This window comes from Oryzias melastigma, linkage group LG13 (assembly GCF_002922805.2).
Source record: "Oryzias melastigma strain HK-1 linkage group LG13, ASM292280v2, whole genome shotgun sequence".
Taxonomy (NCBI): domain Eukaryota; kingdom Metazoa; phylum Chordata; class Actinopteri; order Beloniformes; family Adrianichthyidae; genus Oryzias; species Oryzias melastigma.
This window is the reverse complement of record NC_050524.1, coordinates 8,570,747-8,591,365: the sequence shown is the minus strand read 5'-3', so window position 1 is coordinate 8,591,365 and position 20,619 is coordinate 8,570,747. Positions and strand designations below refer to the sequence as shown.

Below are 20,619 nucleotides of genomic sequence, written 5' to 3'. Positions count from 1 at the left end.
AACCCAGAAACCTGATGGATTCCACTCCGGAACAGAGACACTTGTGGCCATGAGAGGGAATGGCGGTCAGGTCTCTCTGTGACGTCAATGATCAGCTCCTCTGTCTGTGTTGAGGTCGTAAGAGTAACATCTACTGTGCGGTGGCTCATCATTAGAGCTGTTACCTCATCTGCAAATTTAACAGATTATTGAGTTAATAATGTGAACATCATTAGATGAGATTGACATACATGTGAGGATGCTGTCTTGGTAATTATGTGGGCTTGTAGTCTTAGAGTTTTAAGATCTGAAAACTTGGAAAAAAATGTTTTATTAACTCCAAGGTTTTTGTCAAAATCATTTTTTGAATAAAGTTGTTCATGAGATGAACAATATGTCAATATATCACAGTAAAGTCAATAATTGTAAAGTCAAAGTCGATACTTTAAACACAGGCAAGGAAATGCATCTTGGTTTTATAAATATTTGTTATCAAAAATGCTTTTCTTTTACTATAATGTTGAGGAAATACTTGAGCTTTTTTTGATGGTTGAAAAAGAGATGTGAAAAATAAAAAGGTTTTCGAAAGTTTTTGTAAAACATTTTTAAGGTTGGATGTCCTCAGATAACTGTCTTTAAACGTGAGATACTGGCGATTATATTTACTATGAATAAGAATATTAAATATTATTAAGACAAATAATATAATTCATTGTATTATTTAGACATTAATAACACTATTATCAATATTATTGTCTTTATTTGTATCTTGTTTTGGAGATATTTGATTTTTTCCATTGTGGGATCAATTTAAGTTCTAACTTTTTATTAGTCAATTTAATTTTTCTAAGTTTATTGGAACACCATTCTTTTGATGTCTGCATAATTCTGTTAAATCTGATCAATAGTTGTTAAAAAAATTATTTTCTGAAGTCTCAAAATGTTAATGTAATCCGTATTGTATCAAAATTATTTTCTGAAGTCTTAAAATGTTAATGTAATCCGTATTGTATCATTTGAAGGAATAGCCTGAAAAAACACGGATACGGTTATGTAAAGATGAGGATGAAACCAGGTCAAATTAAAAGAGACTTAACTCTGAACAGATGCTAAGAGGCCATGAGAGTGGAAGATCGTTCTTTTTAACGTCACTACAAACAAAAATCACTGCTCAACTATGAACAAAGGCATTCCTTTTGTTAACTTAATTGATCCAACTCAAACTAATTTGGATGATAATGAAGATCATTCCTTTTAGAATAAATAGATGAAGCATGTCAGGCTCAAAACACAATATTTGTCATCAAGCTTTACTTCAACAGTAAAAATGCTCTTCACCACGAGGAAAAGGATTGTAAGATTAAAACATCATCATATGAACTTCATTTAAATTGAACCCTTTAACACTGAAGCTCCAGTGTTTATGTTCTTTGATTTGCTGTAACTTTCAACTGTTATTACGATCAACATGCAGATTCTGAACGTTAAAGATTTTGTGTTTAAGCATCACTGGCGTTGAAGTGTTGAGGAGTTGAAGACAGCAAAGAGTAGATGCTGCAGCTGCTGTCATTTGTTGGAAGAAATAACTGAAATGTTTTGGATATTTTTATTACTACTTTATTACTAACTCTCTCACACACCCGAAGACAAAAAAACCTTGTAATGTTGTCTAAATTGTAGGTTAATCTTTAGAAGGTCAATATAATTTAATCTGGAGGGAGTTAAAAGTCCATGTTTCCCAGCGACAGCCCCAAAACATCACTGCTCTAGAGGAGATCTGCATGGGGGAGTGGGCCAAAATACCAGCAACAGTTTGTGAAGTCTTACAGAAAACATTTGACTGCTGTCACTGCAAACAAAAGATATCTAACAACATGAACTTTGTTATTGAACAAATACTTATTTCCCACCATAATTTACAAAGAAATTCTTTAAAAAATCAGACAATATAATTTTCTGTTTTTTTTTTCTTCTAATTTTGTCTCTTATTGTTGAGGTATATGATGAAAACTACAGGCCTCTCTCATCTTTTTAAGTAGGAGAACTTGCACAATTGATGGCCGACTAAAAACCTTTTGCCCCTCTTTATTCCTGTAAAGATAAAGGATATATTAATTCTTAACTGCCTTATTTCATTTTTTTTTATATTAAATAATTGAAAGAAGCTTTTTTGTTGAATTGTCCTCTACAGCTGCTTTAATTTAAGCCTGTCAGTAACCAATATGTTCTAGGGTGATGTGAGTGATTCATATGTACATTAACCAAGTTGAACAAAATAACTAAAGATTATAGACTTTAGATAACGTAGGGCCAAGATTTACCCACAGTGCTCTAACGCATGATACTATATGCAGTCAATTAAAAACTGATCATTTATGTGTTGTTTAAATTACATTGTGATGTATATAAACTAAAGTTGTATTCTTCTTTAATGAAGGTAGGCCTTGCTATGGGACTTTCGTTTTTCTCAACGGTTTTCTGATAAATGTAGCTAAATGTCTCGTCACGTTTTGTCTTACAGATGCCAATAATTCAGCAGACTGAAGCGTTAGGAAGCCCCTCAGCTTTTCCTGGCCCCATCATGCTTTCTCCCACATCACTGCCTGCAGGAGGAGCTCCTTTCATGCCTGCGAAGTTCGACCCTGCAAGTTTGTCAGCTGGTAGGTTATATAAACAGAAAACATTATCCATGCTTCTAAAAAATGTTTAAAACGATAATATTGTACTTTTTTTGCAGCAAGACTTCTAGTTCCTTTGGACGCCAGAGAAAATGCAGGAGACAAAGATCCCTCCTTGGATACTGGAACCTGTAACCAGATGGGATCTCCCGGCTCATCAGTGATGACCCTAACCCCTCCAGCTATGCAGGGACCCCCAGGACCGCCGATGGCCCCGCTGCAGCCTCCTCCTGGCATGCCGAATCCTCACGTCCCGCCTTTCCTGGCGTCTCCAAACATGCAGCACATGCCCCCGCAGATGATGCCAGACGGACCAATGTTTCCACCAAACCGATTCCGAATGCGCATGCCTTTCCCTCCTCGCGGACCCCCGTTCCAAAGCTGCCCCCCCGTGGGACCTGAGGCCGACAGGGAGGGGCGGTTTTTCAGAGGCGTCAGACCGGGCTTCCCCTGCCCACCTTTTCAGAGGGGGAGGTGGTGATGAACTCTGAAGAGCTTCCTGTATTTACATCTGTATATTTTTGTATATTTGAGTTTGGTGCAGACTTCCACAAAGGCAGAATATATTTGTGTGTTTTTAAATTGATTACTGAAGGGGAAAACAGTTGTTCTTAATGATCACATTTGATTTGAAGATCTCATGTTCTGCCAGTAGAGGGTAGGGTAGCTCTTATACCTGTTCTTTTTTTCAATCCTCCTGTACACAAAGGTCACACCTTGAAGGGTGATGTGAGGTGATTATTAAAAAGGCTGTCTACTGTTTGTTGAAGAGCTTTATTTGAGTCAAACCTGTTTGCTTTATCTCCAAACCTTAATACGCCTAAATGAGAAAGAAATGTTTTAGAACAATAATTCCACATCTAAAGGAATTATTATTATTTGCACAAAATCCTGCTGGGAATTCAATGAGCAGGTAATCTCCATGCTCAGTCATTCCAAATAAATGCATGCTGCTGCGTGACGATGCAAAGGCGCCGCATCTGATTGGACCCCCAAATCAATAAGTGGCATCCTCCTGATCCACTGGCGCTCCGTCTCCAAGCGAGCGTGGGTCCCGCCCCTCTCGGCGGTGTGGAGAGAAGACACGCATGGTCTGCAGACGCGCAGACCTTGCAGAAAAGACAAGGATTGGGATCCGCAGCAGCAGCCCTGATGTCCGGGAGCTGACGCTTGGACGCGTCTCCACTCCTCCGTCGGCACAGGTGCGTAAAGGGATTGGAGCGGGGCGCGCGCCGGTTTAATCATCCCGAAAAAATAAAGCTGGATGTGCGGTCATGCTGCTGTTCTGCGTGGTCCTAGCGCCGTGAGACACGCGTCACTCAATCATACAAGTTTACTAGAGGTGACACGCAGCAGGGGATGCGCTCCGGCGCATGTTTGCGCACGACCTGCAGGGAATCTGCGTGAAGGAACGCGTGGATTCCCGATCCTATCATTCTTCATTTCAACCTGAGACCGTTTTAATTCTGAAATGAGAACAGATTGTAGATTTAACATAATTATTCCTGTTTTTTTCTGGGTCAGCTCATCCGGTGTGATGTTACTCAGCAGACCGAACACAGGTGACTCAACTGAGATGTTTTCGCAGCTGCTTTACTCCTGTGACCTCATGACGTCGCGATTGTTGCAGCGTCAATGCTGCTGCTGCTGAACCTGTCGATACATTCAGCTGCAACAAACGAGGCTTCGGACAGTTCAGGCTGATTTTGGTGCATTCTGCGCTGCACAGATTTATTTATATTTTTTAAAGTTTTTCTTAATGATTCAAACAATTAGGGTGGAGTTAATCCCTTTAAAAAAATTAAATCATGGCATAGAGGGAAGATGGAAATGATTTGGAGTTGTTTTGCTGCATCACATTTTCGTGATCCTGAAGAGTAGCTTTGAAATAATTTAGATTTTTTAAATTCTGCATCTAATACTGATTTCATTAAATACCCAAGTAAAGTCAAGTTGGTGTTTTTAACATGTTTTGTAGTGTTTTTCCAATGATGGAGGACATATATTAAGAAAATTTAGCCTTGAATTCAATTTCTGAGTATTTCTTTATTAAAATCCTTGTGAATCAGGAGTAGACACAAAAGAAATGCAGTTTGCAAAAGCTATAGTCGGCGGGCCGCATGCTCCATTCTGATGCATCCACTTGCAGTAAATAGATCCATGTTTTCATCATCTGAGCTGGCTAAAAACTGTACGTCTGAATAGCGTATTTTAAGTTTAGTTTATTTACTTCTGACATCTTATTAAAAAAAACAATAGATAAATGTAAACATTTACTGACAACTATCAACAGTCATTCAAAAGAGCATTTGATGGAATTTAAGAACAATAAACATGCTTGAAAAGGAGAACTGTGGATTATTTAAGCCCACTCCCTTATGATAATTCAACTAAAATAAAACAAAAAAACCTAAAATATTTTGTCATTGTCTGTAGAATATTGATGTATTGTATATCTCCAATATTGCTCAGCATTTTGTTGCACCACTGATGTTAAGTAGGGGTTGTGAGGGGCTGTAAGCTAGTGGGAGCGTGCCAACAAACCTGCCCATAACTTTGAGGCACATTTTGGAAAAACTGCAGAAATTATGTCCTAGAAAATGAGAGTTTTTTTCATTATTATTTGTGCTAAAATCTGTAAAAAAAAAAAAACACAATTAGGAACAATTTTAAAATAGATAAAAAATATGACTGGATTGGGATTTTAAAGCAATAACCTAAATGTATAGTGAGAAGTTCAGACCAGTAAGTTCTATTGGATTCACTTCTGTGGGGAAGAAGGACTTCAGAAACAGACTTTTGTTTAATTTGCTCTGCCTCGACACTGCACTTTTGAAACCAAACCATCTGCAAATACAGTTGAAATGTATGGAAATCTCAGCTGATACACAATACTAGTCAGGAGATAAATATGAAAACTTTCCAACATTTTTTATTATTCTTTCATAGTTTAAAATCTGACTTCTCTGTAACCTTTTCTCTCTTGTACTTTGCTCTGCTGAGGTCACACTGTAAATAGACCGCCAGAATTAAATAATAAAAGAAAACCCTAAATTTTGAACTAATAATTAAAAATTTTCTGATTAAAAATGACTAATGGAATCATCGGTTTTGAATACAAATCTGAATACTCTAAATTATCTGGTGTTTGGAGGAATTTAAACAGACTTGGGGTGATCTACTTTTTAGTTGTTTATTGTATAACTAAAGAAATGCACTTTAATAGGTCATTTAAGACCAAAATAGTAACAAACTCTATGTGTTATCCCTGTTAATGTAATATAACTGACGCATTTCCCACATATCAAGTTTTTCCCCGACATTTGTCACATGTTCCGCTCCCCCAGCATGTGTCAGATCTCTCCTGACGTCCTTAAACGTTGGAGCGACTGTCAGCCTGTGAAAGAATGTCTTCTCTTTGGTCATTTGCTGCCTTTCCGTGACACAATCCATGACTTTGTTCCACATGCATGTACAGAAACGTACCACAAAACAAAGTTGTTGTCTTCAACCCTAACCCCCATAAGTGCTCTGTGTGAATTATTCATTTGCATCCCACTTACACATACTTTCATTTGCAAAGTAAATACTGACAACATTCTCATGTTAAACTTGGTGCCAACTGAGTAACACACTCAGCCAAGTGTGATCGCACAAATTGCTCTGTAGCAACATGCTGCTCTTGTTACAATCATTTAAATACCATTCCATCACACTCTTTAATGTCTTCACATGCTGCACAATTTAAAAAAATCAAATGGAAAATTATAATACTATTATTTTTATTTAACTGTAATTAAAAAGATGTAAAGTTTCCTGATGAAAGAAAGTGTCTTTGTTGCAAATGTGTGTGTGTGTGTGGGTGTTTCCAAGCCTTAAAGCTGTGCACGCACTTTCCCTGATATGGCAGAACACTGTTATCAGCTGCTTTTCTGTCAGACTGCAACAAACACGGCCACATTTCTGCTGCTACAAGCACAGTGCATTCAAAGTACTTTAAATATTTCATTAAACATCAGGTCAAAGCTGTATTTAGTCTCTCTCTAGTTACACTTTATTTAAAAAAGCACCTTTGTGGTTCGTAGACCTTAAGAGATCAACTAAAGCTCTCATCATAACAGACTGATGCAGGAGGCTGTTTGCCATCACCTCACTAAACAACTGTAAATCCACTTTTTGTTTGTAAAAATGATGAAATAACTGATGTATTAAATGTTTTATAATTATCAGAGCTGGCCAAAATCCCCACCTGCATATAAAACATGCAGGACTTCCTTTTGTTTGATATTTTTAAAGTTTGAACCAAAATGGGTCAATATAATCATATATGACTAATATTTTAAAAATAGTCAACGCTTCTAGTAGCTCTGTCACAAAGTGTGACCAAAAATGGATTCATTTTCACAAACTGTGATTATTCAGCTTGTAACTTTTTTACAGCTGTTGATACAGTCATGTAAAATTCTTACTGTGATTTGGCACCAAGTTTTTTTTTCTGATGCAACTGGATATAAATGGACATTTCAGGCAGGTAGGTTAGCAACAAATGGTTTGTTGCTAACTTTTCACAAAGTTGTTAGTAATTGTTAGTGGTATTGCAGTTGTGTTGTCCTAATTTTTTGGCAAAAATAAACCAAAAAAAATCATATTTTTGCCTTCTTTACTGACTCAATTGTTTCATAGTTGTTTTGTATGTTGACTTGCTCAGATGAAAATATATTTAAGTGTTTTTAGCATTTTTGCTGTGGTATTTTTCTCACAATGGAGGACATTTATAAAGAAAATGAATCTTGAAATTGCATTTTTGAGTATTTATTTATTCAAAATGTTGTGAATCAGGAGCAGATGAAAAAATACAGTTTGAAAAAGATTGTATTTTTGGCGTAGATTCATGTAGGTCTTTGTTTTGCTCGTTTGAGTTGACATCTGGCTCAAAACTGGGCAGCTGGACAGCTCCCATGAACTCAGTTCTATCCCAATTCTCCCTGATGGGGGTGTAGGAAAAAGTCGATTCGGCGATGTATCGCAATATTTTGTTTGGGGAGACCAGGGCCCGTTTCAAGAAGCAGGTTTTGTTGGAACTCTGAGTTCGTGAACTCCAAATTCGGCAAAACTCTGAGTTTTCGGTTCCAGAAAGAGGGATAACTCAAACCCGGGAAAGTGGGCGAAACCAAGCCCGTTCCAAGAAGCAGGTTAAGCTGAACTCAGAATCAATCACTATGGTAACTGAGTCTGTGAACGAAACCTGGTCGGTAGCAGGTTTTCTTCAGGAAACTTAGAGTTCTCTGTGGTCTCCGCCCCTTTTTAAAGTGAAAGATGTTCAAATATGAGTTCCTCATGAACATTTAGAGAACATTCACATTAGAGACGTCACGTTTTCACCACTCAGAAACCAAAATGACATGTTCATTCATAGAGGATCATGTAGAGAGGAGGCTGATTAATCCAGAGGAAATGTTATTTACGTCGGTAGAGGATTTGGAGGACACGAGTCGACTGACTGCAGTTTCCTGATTCATTTTTATTTCAGCGATATTATAAATAGTGAGTTTTTCCAGGGACTCGCTATTAAAAAATACAGTTTTATTTTCCTTATCTTAGACCCAAAACAATTGAAATTATGGAATGTCAAACACCGAGAAACCATCTCAACCCATCTACCATCCATGGCTTGCGTCAAACATTAGCTCAGTTGTCAGCAATAGTGCTTCCCACTGCGGAGTTTGCAAGTTCGATTCTCGGCTACGGAAATTGTTTTTACGCTTAAAAAAAAGAATTCGGCGAATATTTTTTAAGTCTTGAGAATTAAAATTAAATAAATGCTTTTTTGACATATGCAGCTACAGTTTCTGTTTTAGCGTGCTGTGATATCCGTGTGTGTGTGTGGGGGGGGGGTTACCAAAACTGGTCATTCATACGATTACGGAGATTACTGATTAAATTAGTAACAGATCAAAAACCATTCCTTACTCAACAAGAGACAAAATAACCTTCCTGACATTATTTATTCATTATTTGGAATGATTCAAATAACTGCAGATATTTTCTCTCTGTTCTACCGCTGCAGCTGTGTTGCTTTTCTTGATGTAAATGTTCTCTATAGTCTGCATATGCTTGCAGGAACTTATCAATTTCCGCCACCGGAAGTAGTAAACTCAGATGTTTTTCCCCGTTGCCATGGTGAATCATGCTGTCTTTGCTCCATTGATCAGGGCTTTTTATGGTCTCGACGCTCACACCTGATTCTGGTTCTGACAACTTCAAGTTGATTGATTCAAACATTTTCAGCTGTTCTGGAACCGAAAACCCTGAGTTTGAGAATTTAGAGTCCAGTGACTCTAAGTTCAGGTTCGAACTCTAAATTTGTTGAACCTGCTTCTTGAAACGGGCCCCTGTATTCGGGATTTAAAAAACTATGTAACTAACTTGATACGCAACTTTTGTTATGTGTGATGGGAAAGTAGGCGGGCTTTCTTTCTACCAACATTCCCGCCCACAACTGAGAGGCAAATTTTGATTGAACTACTGCTGCTCTGCAGAGACTGTCCAAAAAAAAATTTTTTTTTAATTTTTTTTTTGGCTAAAAATGACATGGAAATCATACTTAAAAGACCACTGGAAATGCTTTCAGAAATTGATCAAAGTTGTATTTTAAAGTGTTATCTACTTGTGAAAACAATCAATAAAATTTTATTTTTCCCTTTTTTGTGTCTAATTTGACTTCTAGATGTCTAATCAGCTTTAAAACTCTTTACAAATCCATCCACATTATGCACATATATTGTGTTTGTGCAGATATATTGTTAATAATGAGCTCCATTAAATAATCTAATTGGTTAAATATATATATTTTCCCCCAGAAAGTCTTAACAATGGCTGCAAGTCAAGTCTTGGTTTTTGGGTGAATTGATGAGCATCCTTTGCGCTTCGCTTCACAGCCATGATGCATTACGTTTCAGACAGGGGCTCTCCTTCTTCCGCTCCTCCTGACGGGACATCTGTCTCCATTAGTGGGAGGCATTTTGATGTACTTTGATCTCGCCATCTTCGAACAGGAATAAAAGAAAAAAAAGTCACATTTAAGCGCGCACTAGAATGCGGTATTCTTTTCAACAATAAATCCCGCTCTTTTATGGAATCACAAGTTTTAAAAGGACACTTGCATCATGTTTTATGGAAATCTGATTGCAGAAAGGCCAGAAGTTGCCACATATTTCCGAATTTGTTTGAGGTTTTAAAAAGAGAATTAATTTAGTGCTGACAGTCAGCATAATCTGATAAAAAGCATGCTGAGATTTGTTTCCAGATGCTTTCCAGAGGGCAACGCCTCAAGCAGTGCTGCACATTAGTGTGACTAAGGCGTGCTTCGTTTCATGTGAAAGAAACTGGTTGTTTTTTAACCGTCTTCTGAAAGCAAAGACCCAACCCAAAGTGTTTTTCGCCCTCTAACATCAAGATTGTGTTCCTGCTGAATCTATTTGTATGATTCTCCAGCTTCACTTTGAGCATAATGAAGACACGTCTTCTCATGAATTATTGCAAGCTAAATTAACATTCCACCCAAACTCAACAGGGAAAATGTACCTTAGAAAACCAAAATCCTCCCATGAAAAAATCCCTGAAAAAGTTTGATTTAGTCGCTTTTTCCAAAACGACAGTTTGTGTTTGCAGATTCACCGGTGGACAGCTTTCAGGTAAAATTGTCTTGGGGTTGGGGGGAAAAAAACATGACAAACGAGGAGTCACTGAAGCGCTCTTCCACCTATTTTTAAACCACGCGCAGAAGCAAAAGGCCAACTGTCAAAAATGCACATGGTGAGGGTCATCAGCCTCACGTGGCCGGTTGAGTCTGGGATTTTTGGATGAATAATGGATACTAAGTGCAAAAAAACTGCAGAGGCTGTGAGTCACTGTGGGTAAAAGAAAGGTGGGCTGACTCCACCACATCATCAATCAAACCAAAATGTCTTATTCCACCCCTCTTTTTTTTTATTCCTTTGGATTGACTCGGGATGGAAAGAGTTCCAGAAAGGAAATCATAAAACAGGGATGCTTTTGTGTATTTTAAATAAATTGGAAAATAAGAATTCAACAGGTCTACCAATAAACTAAAGCTTAATACACAAGCTTTATAATGAAATATTTGTAGTAAAAATGTCAACTCATAACCTGTAACCCCGAAGTGGGCAAACCTTTGAAATTGTGGGCCACAAATGGTCCAAAATAATGACGGAAGAGTCGTACCAGGAGCAGATGAGTGGGGTGTTTTGGTAATCCACTTCATAAGATGAAGAAATAACATGCTCTCTAGACAAAAACATGCTTTCATTGTGATTGAAATTAAATATTTATATTGTAAAACCAAAAAGCTGCGACTTTTGTACTTATTTTGGTGCCAAATGAGTTGATGTCAGGAAAAAAACCCAAATCATCGAAGCGCCGCGTTCATAATGGGTTTGGAATGACCAGAAAAATGACTGTCAGACTACGAAAATACACATTAATATAATAAAACAACAAACCTTCACATTTTCAGCATCTAAACAAAGATCAATGTATTTGTAGTGCACATCTATGGGGAGACAATAAAACAATAATTAGGATTATCATCAAAATGTATTCCAGTTTAGTGGTCCAGATTAGTCTGATGGACCATGGCCCCTGGGCTGTAGTTTGCCCACCCCTGATGTAGTGTTTATAAGTTTGGGCATGTATAGCCTCGTTTCCACTGAGCTGTGCGATATGGTAGGATCCGGTTTGATCCAGTATTTTGTAAAATGGACCCATTAAACCAGGGGTCGGCAACCTTTAACAGTAAAAGAGCCATTTGGGCCCATTATATATTGATCAAAACCTAAATGAGCTGCATGGACTTAGTTTAGCCTTTAAGAAATTTCGATTTGCCTTCATGACCTTCTTATTTTATTATTATTTTTTTAATAAATGTGAATTAGGTGAAGTATTCTTGGTACAAACAAAAGCAAAAATGTAAAAGGAAGCTATCCCGTCTCAAATTGGGATTTTTGTTTTTATTTTTTATTTTTACCTCTAGTAGAGGCCAAATTACAGACAAACCTAGCTTATTGCTCAATTAATAGCTAAGCTCTAAATTAGCCTACAAACCCCAGTAGATAACAAATTAGCCAAAATTGTTAGCATATATTAGCTAAACTCCAAATTAGCATTTAAAAAACTCATTAGAGGCCAAATTAGCATAAAAAAGAAAAAGTTAGCTCGTTGCTCAATTACTAGCTGAACACCAAATTAACCCAAAATTCCTCAGTAAACTAACTTAGTCAAATTGTTAGCATGTTGCTAACATAGAAGCTAAATTTTAAAGTAGCATAAAAATCCCAGTAGAAAGCAAACTGCAAAAACGTTAGCATTTTACTAAAATAGAAGCTATTTTTTTGAAAATTACTACAGTTCCGACTCATACCTCTTGAGAGCCCTCATCTGTTGTAGGTCCATGGAAAAATAGAACGGGGCGGAGCCACTATTGCCACCGGTTGATTGACAGAAAGTGATGACGACATTAGAAAGCACCAATATAGCACCAAGCTAGCGTTTCCATTTTCCTCTTTACGGTGGTATTCGTCTTAGCTGCCCGCAATCTACTTTTAAACAATATTAAAGTCCTGGAATACACAATTTACAAAAAGTAAAGCCAGAAAAAGATGAGACAAAACTAAGTTTTTCACATCAATTATGATTTCAATTTTTTTCCCATCACCTATAATTGAGCTGTGTTTCCATGCTAGCTTATATCCTAGCTAGCCTTGTAGCCTCCCTAATATAAGAAAAATACTCAGAAATGACATTTTTAGCTCAATTTTCTTTATTTATGTCCTCCATCATGAGAAAAATGGTACAAAAACACATTAAAAGAAGCAAAAACATAATTTTAATGAGCGGCTCTTTAAGCCACTCACGTTGCTCGTAGGTATTGCATACTTTATGACTATACCATCTAGTTTTACTAATTTTGGAGGGCTGCTTTTACAGTAAGTTCACCCTCAACAAATAAATCCCTGCATTTTCTGGACTGTAAATTGCTTCCCCTCGCTGTACGGCTTCCTTTGATGTCGACTCATGAGAGTCAGCTCTGCTGGAGACCTCTAGATCCTCTGCTAATGATCTCTATCCACGTTGAGATTCCGCTTTCATGTCTTGTGTAACACTTGCAGTGTTTTTCTCTTCAGATATCCATCACGCGTTACAGCCCTTCGCTACAATCTCTTTCTCTCATGAAGGCTGGTGCTGTTTGTTATTGAGGTGTGAAAGAGAAGACGTCCAAGTTCTAACGGTGTTAGAAATTAAAACATTTGGATAAATGCTTGTTTCATTAAAATGGCACAAGAGTGAGTGACAGATTGATAAATTAAATTTTAATGTTTTTTTTGTTTTGTGTGTTTGCATACCACCATGTTGGCAGCTCTACGAATTAAACTTAAACTGCAAAGAAAATATTGCTGTTTTTTTTTAAAGCACATTAGTGAAAAGCTGTTTTTACAGAAACAGGACTTTAAATACATTTTCTGATTGACTTGGCGAACAAGCAACAAAGCGGTAACCTGGTTGACTCATCGGGTTGTAGTTTCTTTCTTTAAAGAGAATATTTAATCAAAATTTAAAAAAAATGGCCATCTTTGGCTGTAAAGTCATCATTCATTTTGGGTTTATCTTTGTTTTTAAATTAATATTATTGCTCTTCAGTTAACTAGTTTAAGGTTGTAGAAATAAATCTGCTTTGAAGCACGTGGTTTGGTGATGTTAGTCATTGTTGTTTCCGTTGTCATGGTTTCCACACAGTCTAGATTGATCGCTATCTGGCCCGTCTTTAGACTTGTGATGTTTATATTTGTTATCAAGCCTTTCTGAAATACCCTGGAGTTTGTTACCTCACAGAACTTCATTGTGTAGACCCAGAATGAGTTTGTTTATCATCTTATTGTGTTCGTACAATGTAAAAATGACCCATCCTTTACTCCATTCAGAATAACCGTAATAAACACGGTGCTGGAAATAATGAACTGACCTTTATCCGAGCTTATCTGGGAGACATCACTGCCATTAAGCCAGAGAGACACATTAAGGCTTCTGTGCTTTTAGAAAGGGTTGACTTTTATCACATTTTGTGGTGTCAACAGCCTGACTGTGGAACAAAGAAGCAAGAATTTATTCCGCTGGTTTCCTCGTTTTAAGCCCAAACGGTATGTGCAGAAAGTCTGTAGACTGGTTCAGAACTCAACATGAGGTAGCAATTCTTTTTAAATTAGACTGTTGATGACAAACGGTTACTTTTTACCCCCAAACTGAAAATATCTTTTATAAACCACAGCTTTTTTCTCATTTTGTATTGTTTTTAAATCCCTCCAGGAGGTACGTTCTCTTGATTAGTCAGGAAATATTTTTATTCCAGCTTATGGTGATTGACGGTGACCAGGGTTCGCTGTGACACCAGGACTGCATCAGCAGTCTTAAGTATTCCTGGGAGTGTTTGCCGGAGTCTCACCTGCCAAATTGCTGGAGCGCTGTCGAGTGTCCTGTCATGGAATCAGATGTCCAAATCACTCCGATTCGGAACGGAGTGAAGATAGTTGTGGTGTAGGAGCTCACCAGCATGACAGGGATGGGGACAGCTTTATTTTTTGCAGAGTTACACTTTAGCAGCGTGCATTTCTGACATAGTTGTGGTGATAGAATGACACAGTCAGCATTAGCTCACACTTGGCTGGTTTTGTTTATTATGCATGAAGGATTATAACTTGTTTAAAAAAAGACACTCACTTTAAAGGGCCTATATTCTGCTATTTTTAATCCTTTCAGAGTAAAATACACCCATATATGTAATATAATAATAATATATTACCTTTGGCACACTAAAGAACACATTTATGAAATATGAGTTATTTTTGTGAGCCGATTTTCTACCTGGAAGAGTCGATTTCTGAGGCTCCGCCTCTCCCTCCATGTGGGTGCTGCCCATTTCGTGACATCATCCTAGAGCCGGCCTCAGCTACATGTCTGTGTTACGCCCACAAAAACAAACAACATCTGAACTTTTGCAAAGATGGATGTCCATATTTTGAATATAAAATGAAAGCTAGCTTAGTAGGGAAAGTGTGTATTAGCCTGGGGGCGCAGACTCTTCCTGGACGGGGCTGTTCTCACTTGTTTACATATGAATGAGAGGACCCACGACCCTCGATTTCGTGGATTGGCAGGGGCTGGTGCTCAGAGAGCAGAGTTTTAGAGGAATGCCGACACATGCGTGAATAGATCAAAATACTCCTTTTGGGTTGTTTTTCATGAGAAGTTTGTTTTATAATACACTTAAAAGCTCAAAAAGTTGATTTTAAAGATGTAGTTGTGACTCACAGTGGCATAAACGAGCAAATATTTTACTTTTTATTGCATACAAGCACAAAAAATGTTTCTCCAGTTAAGTAGCTTTTTTTTTTAAAAAAGGAAGCTTTATGGGTGGAATTAGACTTAATTTTGTCTATAATAAATAAAAAAAATAATTGTAGTAAAGATTTTATTTATTGATTAATTTTTGTATTTACACCTCTTTCTCTTTTCTTTTGCATCTTGATGCACTTTGTGACTACTGTCTGGGAAAAGTGCTATATAAATAAACTTTATTTACTTACAATAAAAGCTGTAGAAGAAACTCAGTCATGATTTTCCCTTTGGGATCAATAACGATGACTGTCTTGTTATCTTGTTTTTTGTTTTTTATCCTAAAGACCTACTCTGATCATCTTTTGTGGTTTTTTTCAACACGTTCTCAGTTGTTTTTTAATTATGATTATGCCATTTTTAGCCAAAATCAATAAATCTGAGTCGTTTTCTAGGACATAGTTTCTGCAGAGAAGCATTGGTTTATTTGAAATCCATCTCTGAGTTGTGGGCAGGATCGTTGGTGCAGAGCAAACCGCCCCCTTTCCCCTCATCTATTGGAGCATTCTCCATTTTCACGCTCTCCCACTAGCTTACAGCCCCGCACAACCCTAACCTTAACATTAATAGTGCAACAAAAATGGCGGGCAATATTGGACCTATCCAGCCGTACAGTTTTGAGCCAGATGGCAGTTCAGACGAGGAAAATGAAGATCAAGTTGTTTACAAATGGATGCATCAGAAAGGAACTTAGCATATTTTCTACATCATATATATGCTGTTTATTTTTAAAACTACATTTTTTGTACACTCCTGATTTACAACAATTTGGATCAAAAAATCCCCAGAAATGCTATTTTAGGATTAATCAACCCAATAATCAGAAAAATGCCACAAGAACCTGTTAAAAAAAACGCCAAAAACATGGTTTTCATCAGAGCAGCTCTTCAAAGATGTTTAAGATACAGAAGAAAGCATTACTGTAACTTTTCAAAGTGCCTCGACTTTCTTCAGCGGCTGAGAAGGTTGGCGCTTCCTTGTGGCGTGTAAAATTGTGCATTCAAAGGTGTTTGCAGTGCAGGCTTGCAGCTGAACATGCGCCGCGGTTCCCTCCTGCCCTTTACTTCTCCCCTGTGTCCTCTGCAGTTTCCCGGCTACCTCCCAACCAATCCAGCACTGCTGTCACTGCTGCCGTGATAACAGCACAACATCACATCTGCTGCACAGACAGCAAGTGCTGCACTTTTTTTTGTTTTGTTTTTAATTTAGTGCGTGCTGACTGTGAAAACCAAACCTCCTGGATTTTTAAAGTGGCATCAAATCCGTTTTAGCTGAAAATAAGTTTGTTTACTAATCCGAACAGAGAAGTCTGACAGTTTGAGACGTCAACAGTGTTCCCTCAAAGAAAAAGGCATTTGTGTAAATATCATGCTCCTTGCAGAGGAGTAATGGGGCAATTACAAGGGAGGGAGGGAACACACATTCCTGCCGGCAATAGGTTTGTAGTTTAGGGGGATGGAATTGTAGAATAAAGGAGAAGGGAGGGAGGAAAAAGAGTGAGAAGGAGTCAGCTGGAGTGTGTGTGCTGGGGGGTGAAGGGGTGGGATGTTTAGGGGTTAGGAAGATTCGACCCCTCCACTCTAGTGCCTTTCTTCCTCACTCTTCCTTCAAAGTAGTTCTACAGCAGGAGGATCTGTAATCCCCTGTTTTTTTTGTATGTTTTGGAGGATTTGTTCTTATCTGTGGAGAAAAAGTGAAGCCTCGTCTGCCCATAGAGAGGTGAGTCATTGCAATTTGCTGCCATGTGTTTTTGGCCTCTTTTGCAATCGTGCACTTAGAAGATAAGAGAGACAAATGGCTCCTCAGCTCCAAACCACCCACTTTTTCAACAGGGTGCTAAATATCACCGCTTTGTGTCATGCACGCAAGGTCAGTCAGTGTGCGGTCTGAGCAGTCAATATTTAACTAGAGCAGTTAGTCCTCTTTTATTGTTTAGAGTTTATATATTTTAGGTGAATTTTTATCATTATGTCCCGATTTTAGTTTTGGCTTTCCACTACTTTCTACCTGTAGCTCTCTAGTGTAGAATCAGCACTTCCCTCCGTTTACTGCTAGACGGGAACAATACAGCTTGTGTCTGAGTTGTTGTAATGACAAAGCCGCGCTGGTGGCGGCTGCTTTGTGATGCCGGGAACAAGAAGGGGATGAATTGCAAATGTGAGAGATGGTCAAAGTCGGGGAGAATTCCCGGAGTGCGTTTGAGGAGGAGGGGGTGGTGGTGCAGAATTTAATGATGCCCGAGTTCATTTTAAAATCAGAGCTTTCTGTTTGAAAACCCCACTGTGACTCTGGAGGGTTTGGAGAGTGGCGAGGAGTGGTCATCTGGTGTCATAGTTATGGTAATGTATCGATCGTTGGAGGCTCAGCAGGAGAGGAGGTCACATTCTGCTTTTGAGGGGTCTCTGCAGCCCGCCCCCCCACGACTGGGGGAGCCTCGCTTTGACATTTAAATATGTTTTAGCTCGGCATAAAACTCTAAAAACAGCTTTGGCTTTGACAGAATGAGAAAAATCTACTTGGATTGTTCTGTGCAGCTTATGACAAATCAGTCTGCAGTGGAACAAAGACTATATTGTGGATTTATAAGGCACGAGCATTGGTCCAGATCATGGGGTCTTTCAGATTCATTCTTTTAGAGGATGGAAAAAGAGCAGAAGGTTGCTTAAAGTTCAACATAAACTGACTATTAATATACACTGCAGTGAAACATTTGAGTTGACTTATTATACTGAGGAAAAGTTCTGAATTAAGAGAATTTTTAAGAGGAAATCACCAACAGTAGCCACTTGGGGTTAGACAATGGTAAATAAACTGAAATGCTCTAACAAAAATATGGATTAAAACTTTTTTTTTAAAACAAAAAATTCTGAAACTTACAGATTTACTTAATTGGTTGAGATTTGGGGTCTGTAACTGCCCCTGTTTTATCCTCCGTTATACCTCTTTGGCTTTGAAGAACAATACTAACAATTTTAATCTAAATAATGGATTTACAGTTTTGTTTAATTTCTTTTAGCGAATTAGGTTTTTTCATTTATGTTTATATATTTCATGTGTCAAATAAAGCAAAACAGTAAAAGGTTATATTTACTTTCAGAGTGGCTTCCTATTTTACACAATTTGAGTCAGGGGCGGACTAACTATTAGGCAAAAGTGGGCAAATCCCTGGGCCCCCCAAGACTTTGAGGCCCCCAACCTGTACAATTAATATAAATAATTTTCACGGCAACTATTATTTCTTCATCTTAATTTAGTAAAATCTAACCAGTTAAATTATGATGGAACCCCCCCATTTGTTTCTACTAGAACAATATTGGGTAAGAAAATAGCACATTTTATATTTCTTTAAATATATTTTTTATTTCTTTAGCAAAAAAAATGTAATTTCTACTTTTTTAGATGCTTATCGATGCTTTTATATTCTTGACATTGATGCTGTGTAAAAGTGGACTAGTAAGGAAGTAATTCAACAAAAGTTTTACCGTTAGTAAGGATTAAAAAAAAAAAAACGTTTATTATAACGACTGCAGTGGACCCCGTGCTATAATTGGCCAGGGGCCCCCAAACAGCACTGATTTTAGCATGATGCTTAATATTAAAACAAATTATTTTACACCAAAGTTTTATAATGGATAGCAAAAGAAGAAACATTATGGTCATATTGATTGAAAAATCTCATGTTTGATTTTCTTGTATTTTTAAATTCTACTAAATCTACTGCAGCAGGAGGATCTTATTTTATTTCGAAAGAAACTTGTGGTGCTTCTGTCAAAAGTACAAGAGGTTAAATTTGTTATTCAGTCCATTGAAACATTTTCTTTGTCATAATTCCACTATTGTAAATATTTAAAAGCTGCCTTTTCATAAATGAATTATTTAATGGCCATGAAAACGGAAATAAAGTTTATTTTTAGGACTTTGTGGCCGTAAGATTCTGGACCAAATGGCTCTTCAGTGTTAAAGCGTCGCAGACTCCTGGTTTATGACTTTGACGTGCGTTAAAGAAGTGCAATTGGCTGCAATGAAAGGGGATACTAAGACTCAAATTCCAAATTAGAAGGCAGGCAAAGCCCATTATAAATGATGAAGTCATCATTTATGATGGGTAAATTGTCACTTACACACAAGTTATCTTTTCGTGCATTAATACCTAACAATTACTGATGAAATAGCTTGAAATTTACTAAATTTATTATAAATATAAAATATCTTGAAGTCCACTTAAGAAATTATATGTTATCTTTGGCTCAAAAATATAATTTTTAAACTACTATTACACATCAAATTAAGCCCAAATGAAAACTTGTTTTTTGCCTAAGGAGTTTGCAATAAAGTTTTCTGCAGGTTGTTATGATTAAAACAGATTAATTTTTTTTTAATGTGAAACTCCGATTTAAAAAAGTTGAAGCATTTGCGAGGTTTCCACTTGCATCACAACCTGAAGCGTGTACTCCCTGCTCATGAATATTGGAATAAAAATGACAAAAAAATTGTCTCGACGCTGACCCAGATTTGATTTGGAGAGGAGCATATAGCTGCGGTTGATATATAAAAAGAAACACACTCAAACTGAAGGCGTGCTTGACTTTACTACTTACTGACCTGGAATCAAACGTCTGCCTGTGTGGAACACCCGGAGAATCACACATGAGACTCATGTCCTGTAAAAAATAAAAGTGCAGTGTTTTCAGTTTCTGTACAAATAATTTCAGCAATTCTTGTGCAAATTGTGTACCATTATGATCAAGTGCATTTTTATTGCAAAATTTTCTAAATGGAACAATTTTTCCATGATAAAGCCTGGAAAATGATGTTTTTTGCATGGGAAGATGTGAGTTGCAAATTTTATGCATTCAAATTTTACACTTTCAAGTTAAGTTTGTTCTTCATTTTTGGCTGAATGATCGATCCCTTTAAGGTATGACCCAACATATGCTGTGCACCCCACCCCGAGTGACCTCTGTGATGCCCTAGCAGGGCTTCAAGTGTCACCAACGCCAGCTGCTACACAACACTGGTCTCTAATATAGGATTTTTCTCCGAGCAGAACATTGATTTGTATCTCTGCATGACTATAAAAGACAAAAGCAGAGGATATGCATCAATTTTCTATTTCTTTTCATTTCCACAAAAGAACAAAAACTATTGGATGGAGTGTCATTTATATACTGAATGACGTTGGTCCTAGGACACACCCTTGGGGTACTCCGCAGGTTATATTGCAAAGTTTTGATTTAGTTATTTATTTGTTGGTTAAATAAATTGTTACCCATTGAAAATCTTTCCAACTAAAGCCACATTTAATGAATTTAAGTAACAATTAATTCATGTTCACGTGATTTGTTGGTCAATGACAGTAAAATGAACTCTCTACAACCCCTACTGTAGGTTTTTTTTTTCTAAAGGTGCATCACAACAAAAGTGCTCTGTATCTGGTGTTCACCTGAGCTTTCATGATAGAGGTCAGTCAGGCCGCACATTGCTGTAGCACTTGACA

At 37.4% G+C, this 20,619-nt stretch overlaps 2 protein-coding genes across 4 annotated transcripts in view; both read left to right on the top strand.

Annotated features, from left to right (window-relative positions):
• Positions 1 to 3,419, top strand: part of LOC112149200 (SR-related and CTD-associated factor 4) — a 31,753-nt gene extending 28,334 nt beyond the window's left edge. The window contains exons 17-18 of the mRNA XM_024276746.2: positions 2,501 to 2,639; positions 2,717 to 3,419. Coding sequence (XP_024132514.1) covers positions 2,501 to 2,639; positions 2,717 to 3,138 — 561 coding nt within the window. The 3' untranslated portion in view covers positions 3,139 to 3,419. The remainder of the gene's footprint in view (positions 1 to 2,500; positions 2,640 to 2,716) is intronic.
• Positions 3,420 to 3,695: 276 nt separating this feature from the next.
• Positions 3,696 to 20,619, top strand: part of LOC112149543 (TIAM Rac1 associated GEF 1) — a 58,680-nt gene continuing 41,756 nt past the window's right edge. For 2 of the 3 annotated variants that reach the window (XM_024277304.2, XM_024277302.2), the window contains exon 1: positions 3,696 to 3,859. The gene's annotated coding sequence lies outside the window, so the exon portion shown is untranslated. Of the gene's footprint in view, positions 3,860 to 16,026; positions 16,842 to 20,619 lie in introns of those variants that run through there. The other variant, XM_024277303.2, reaches the window with a different exon arrangement.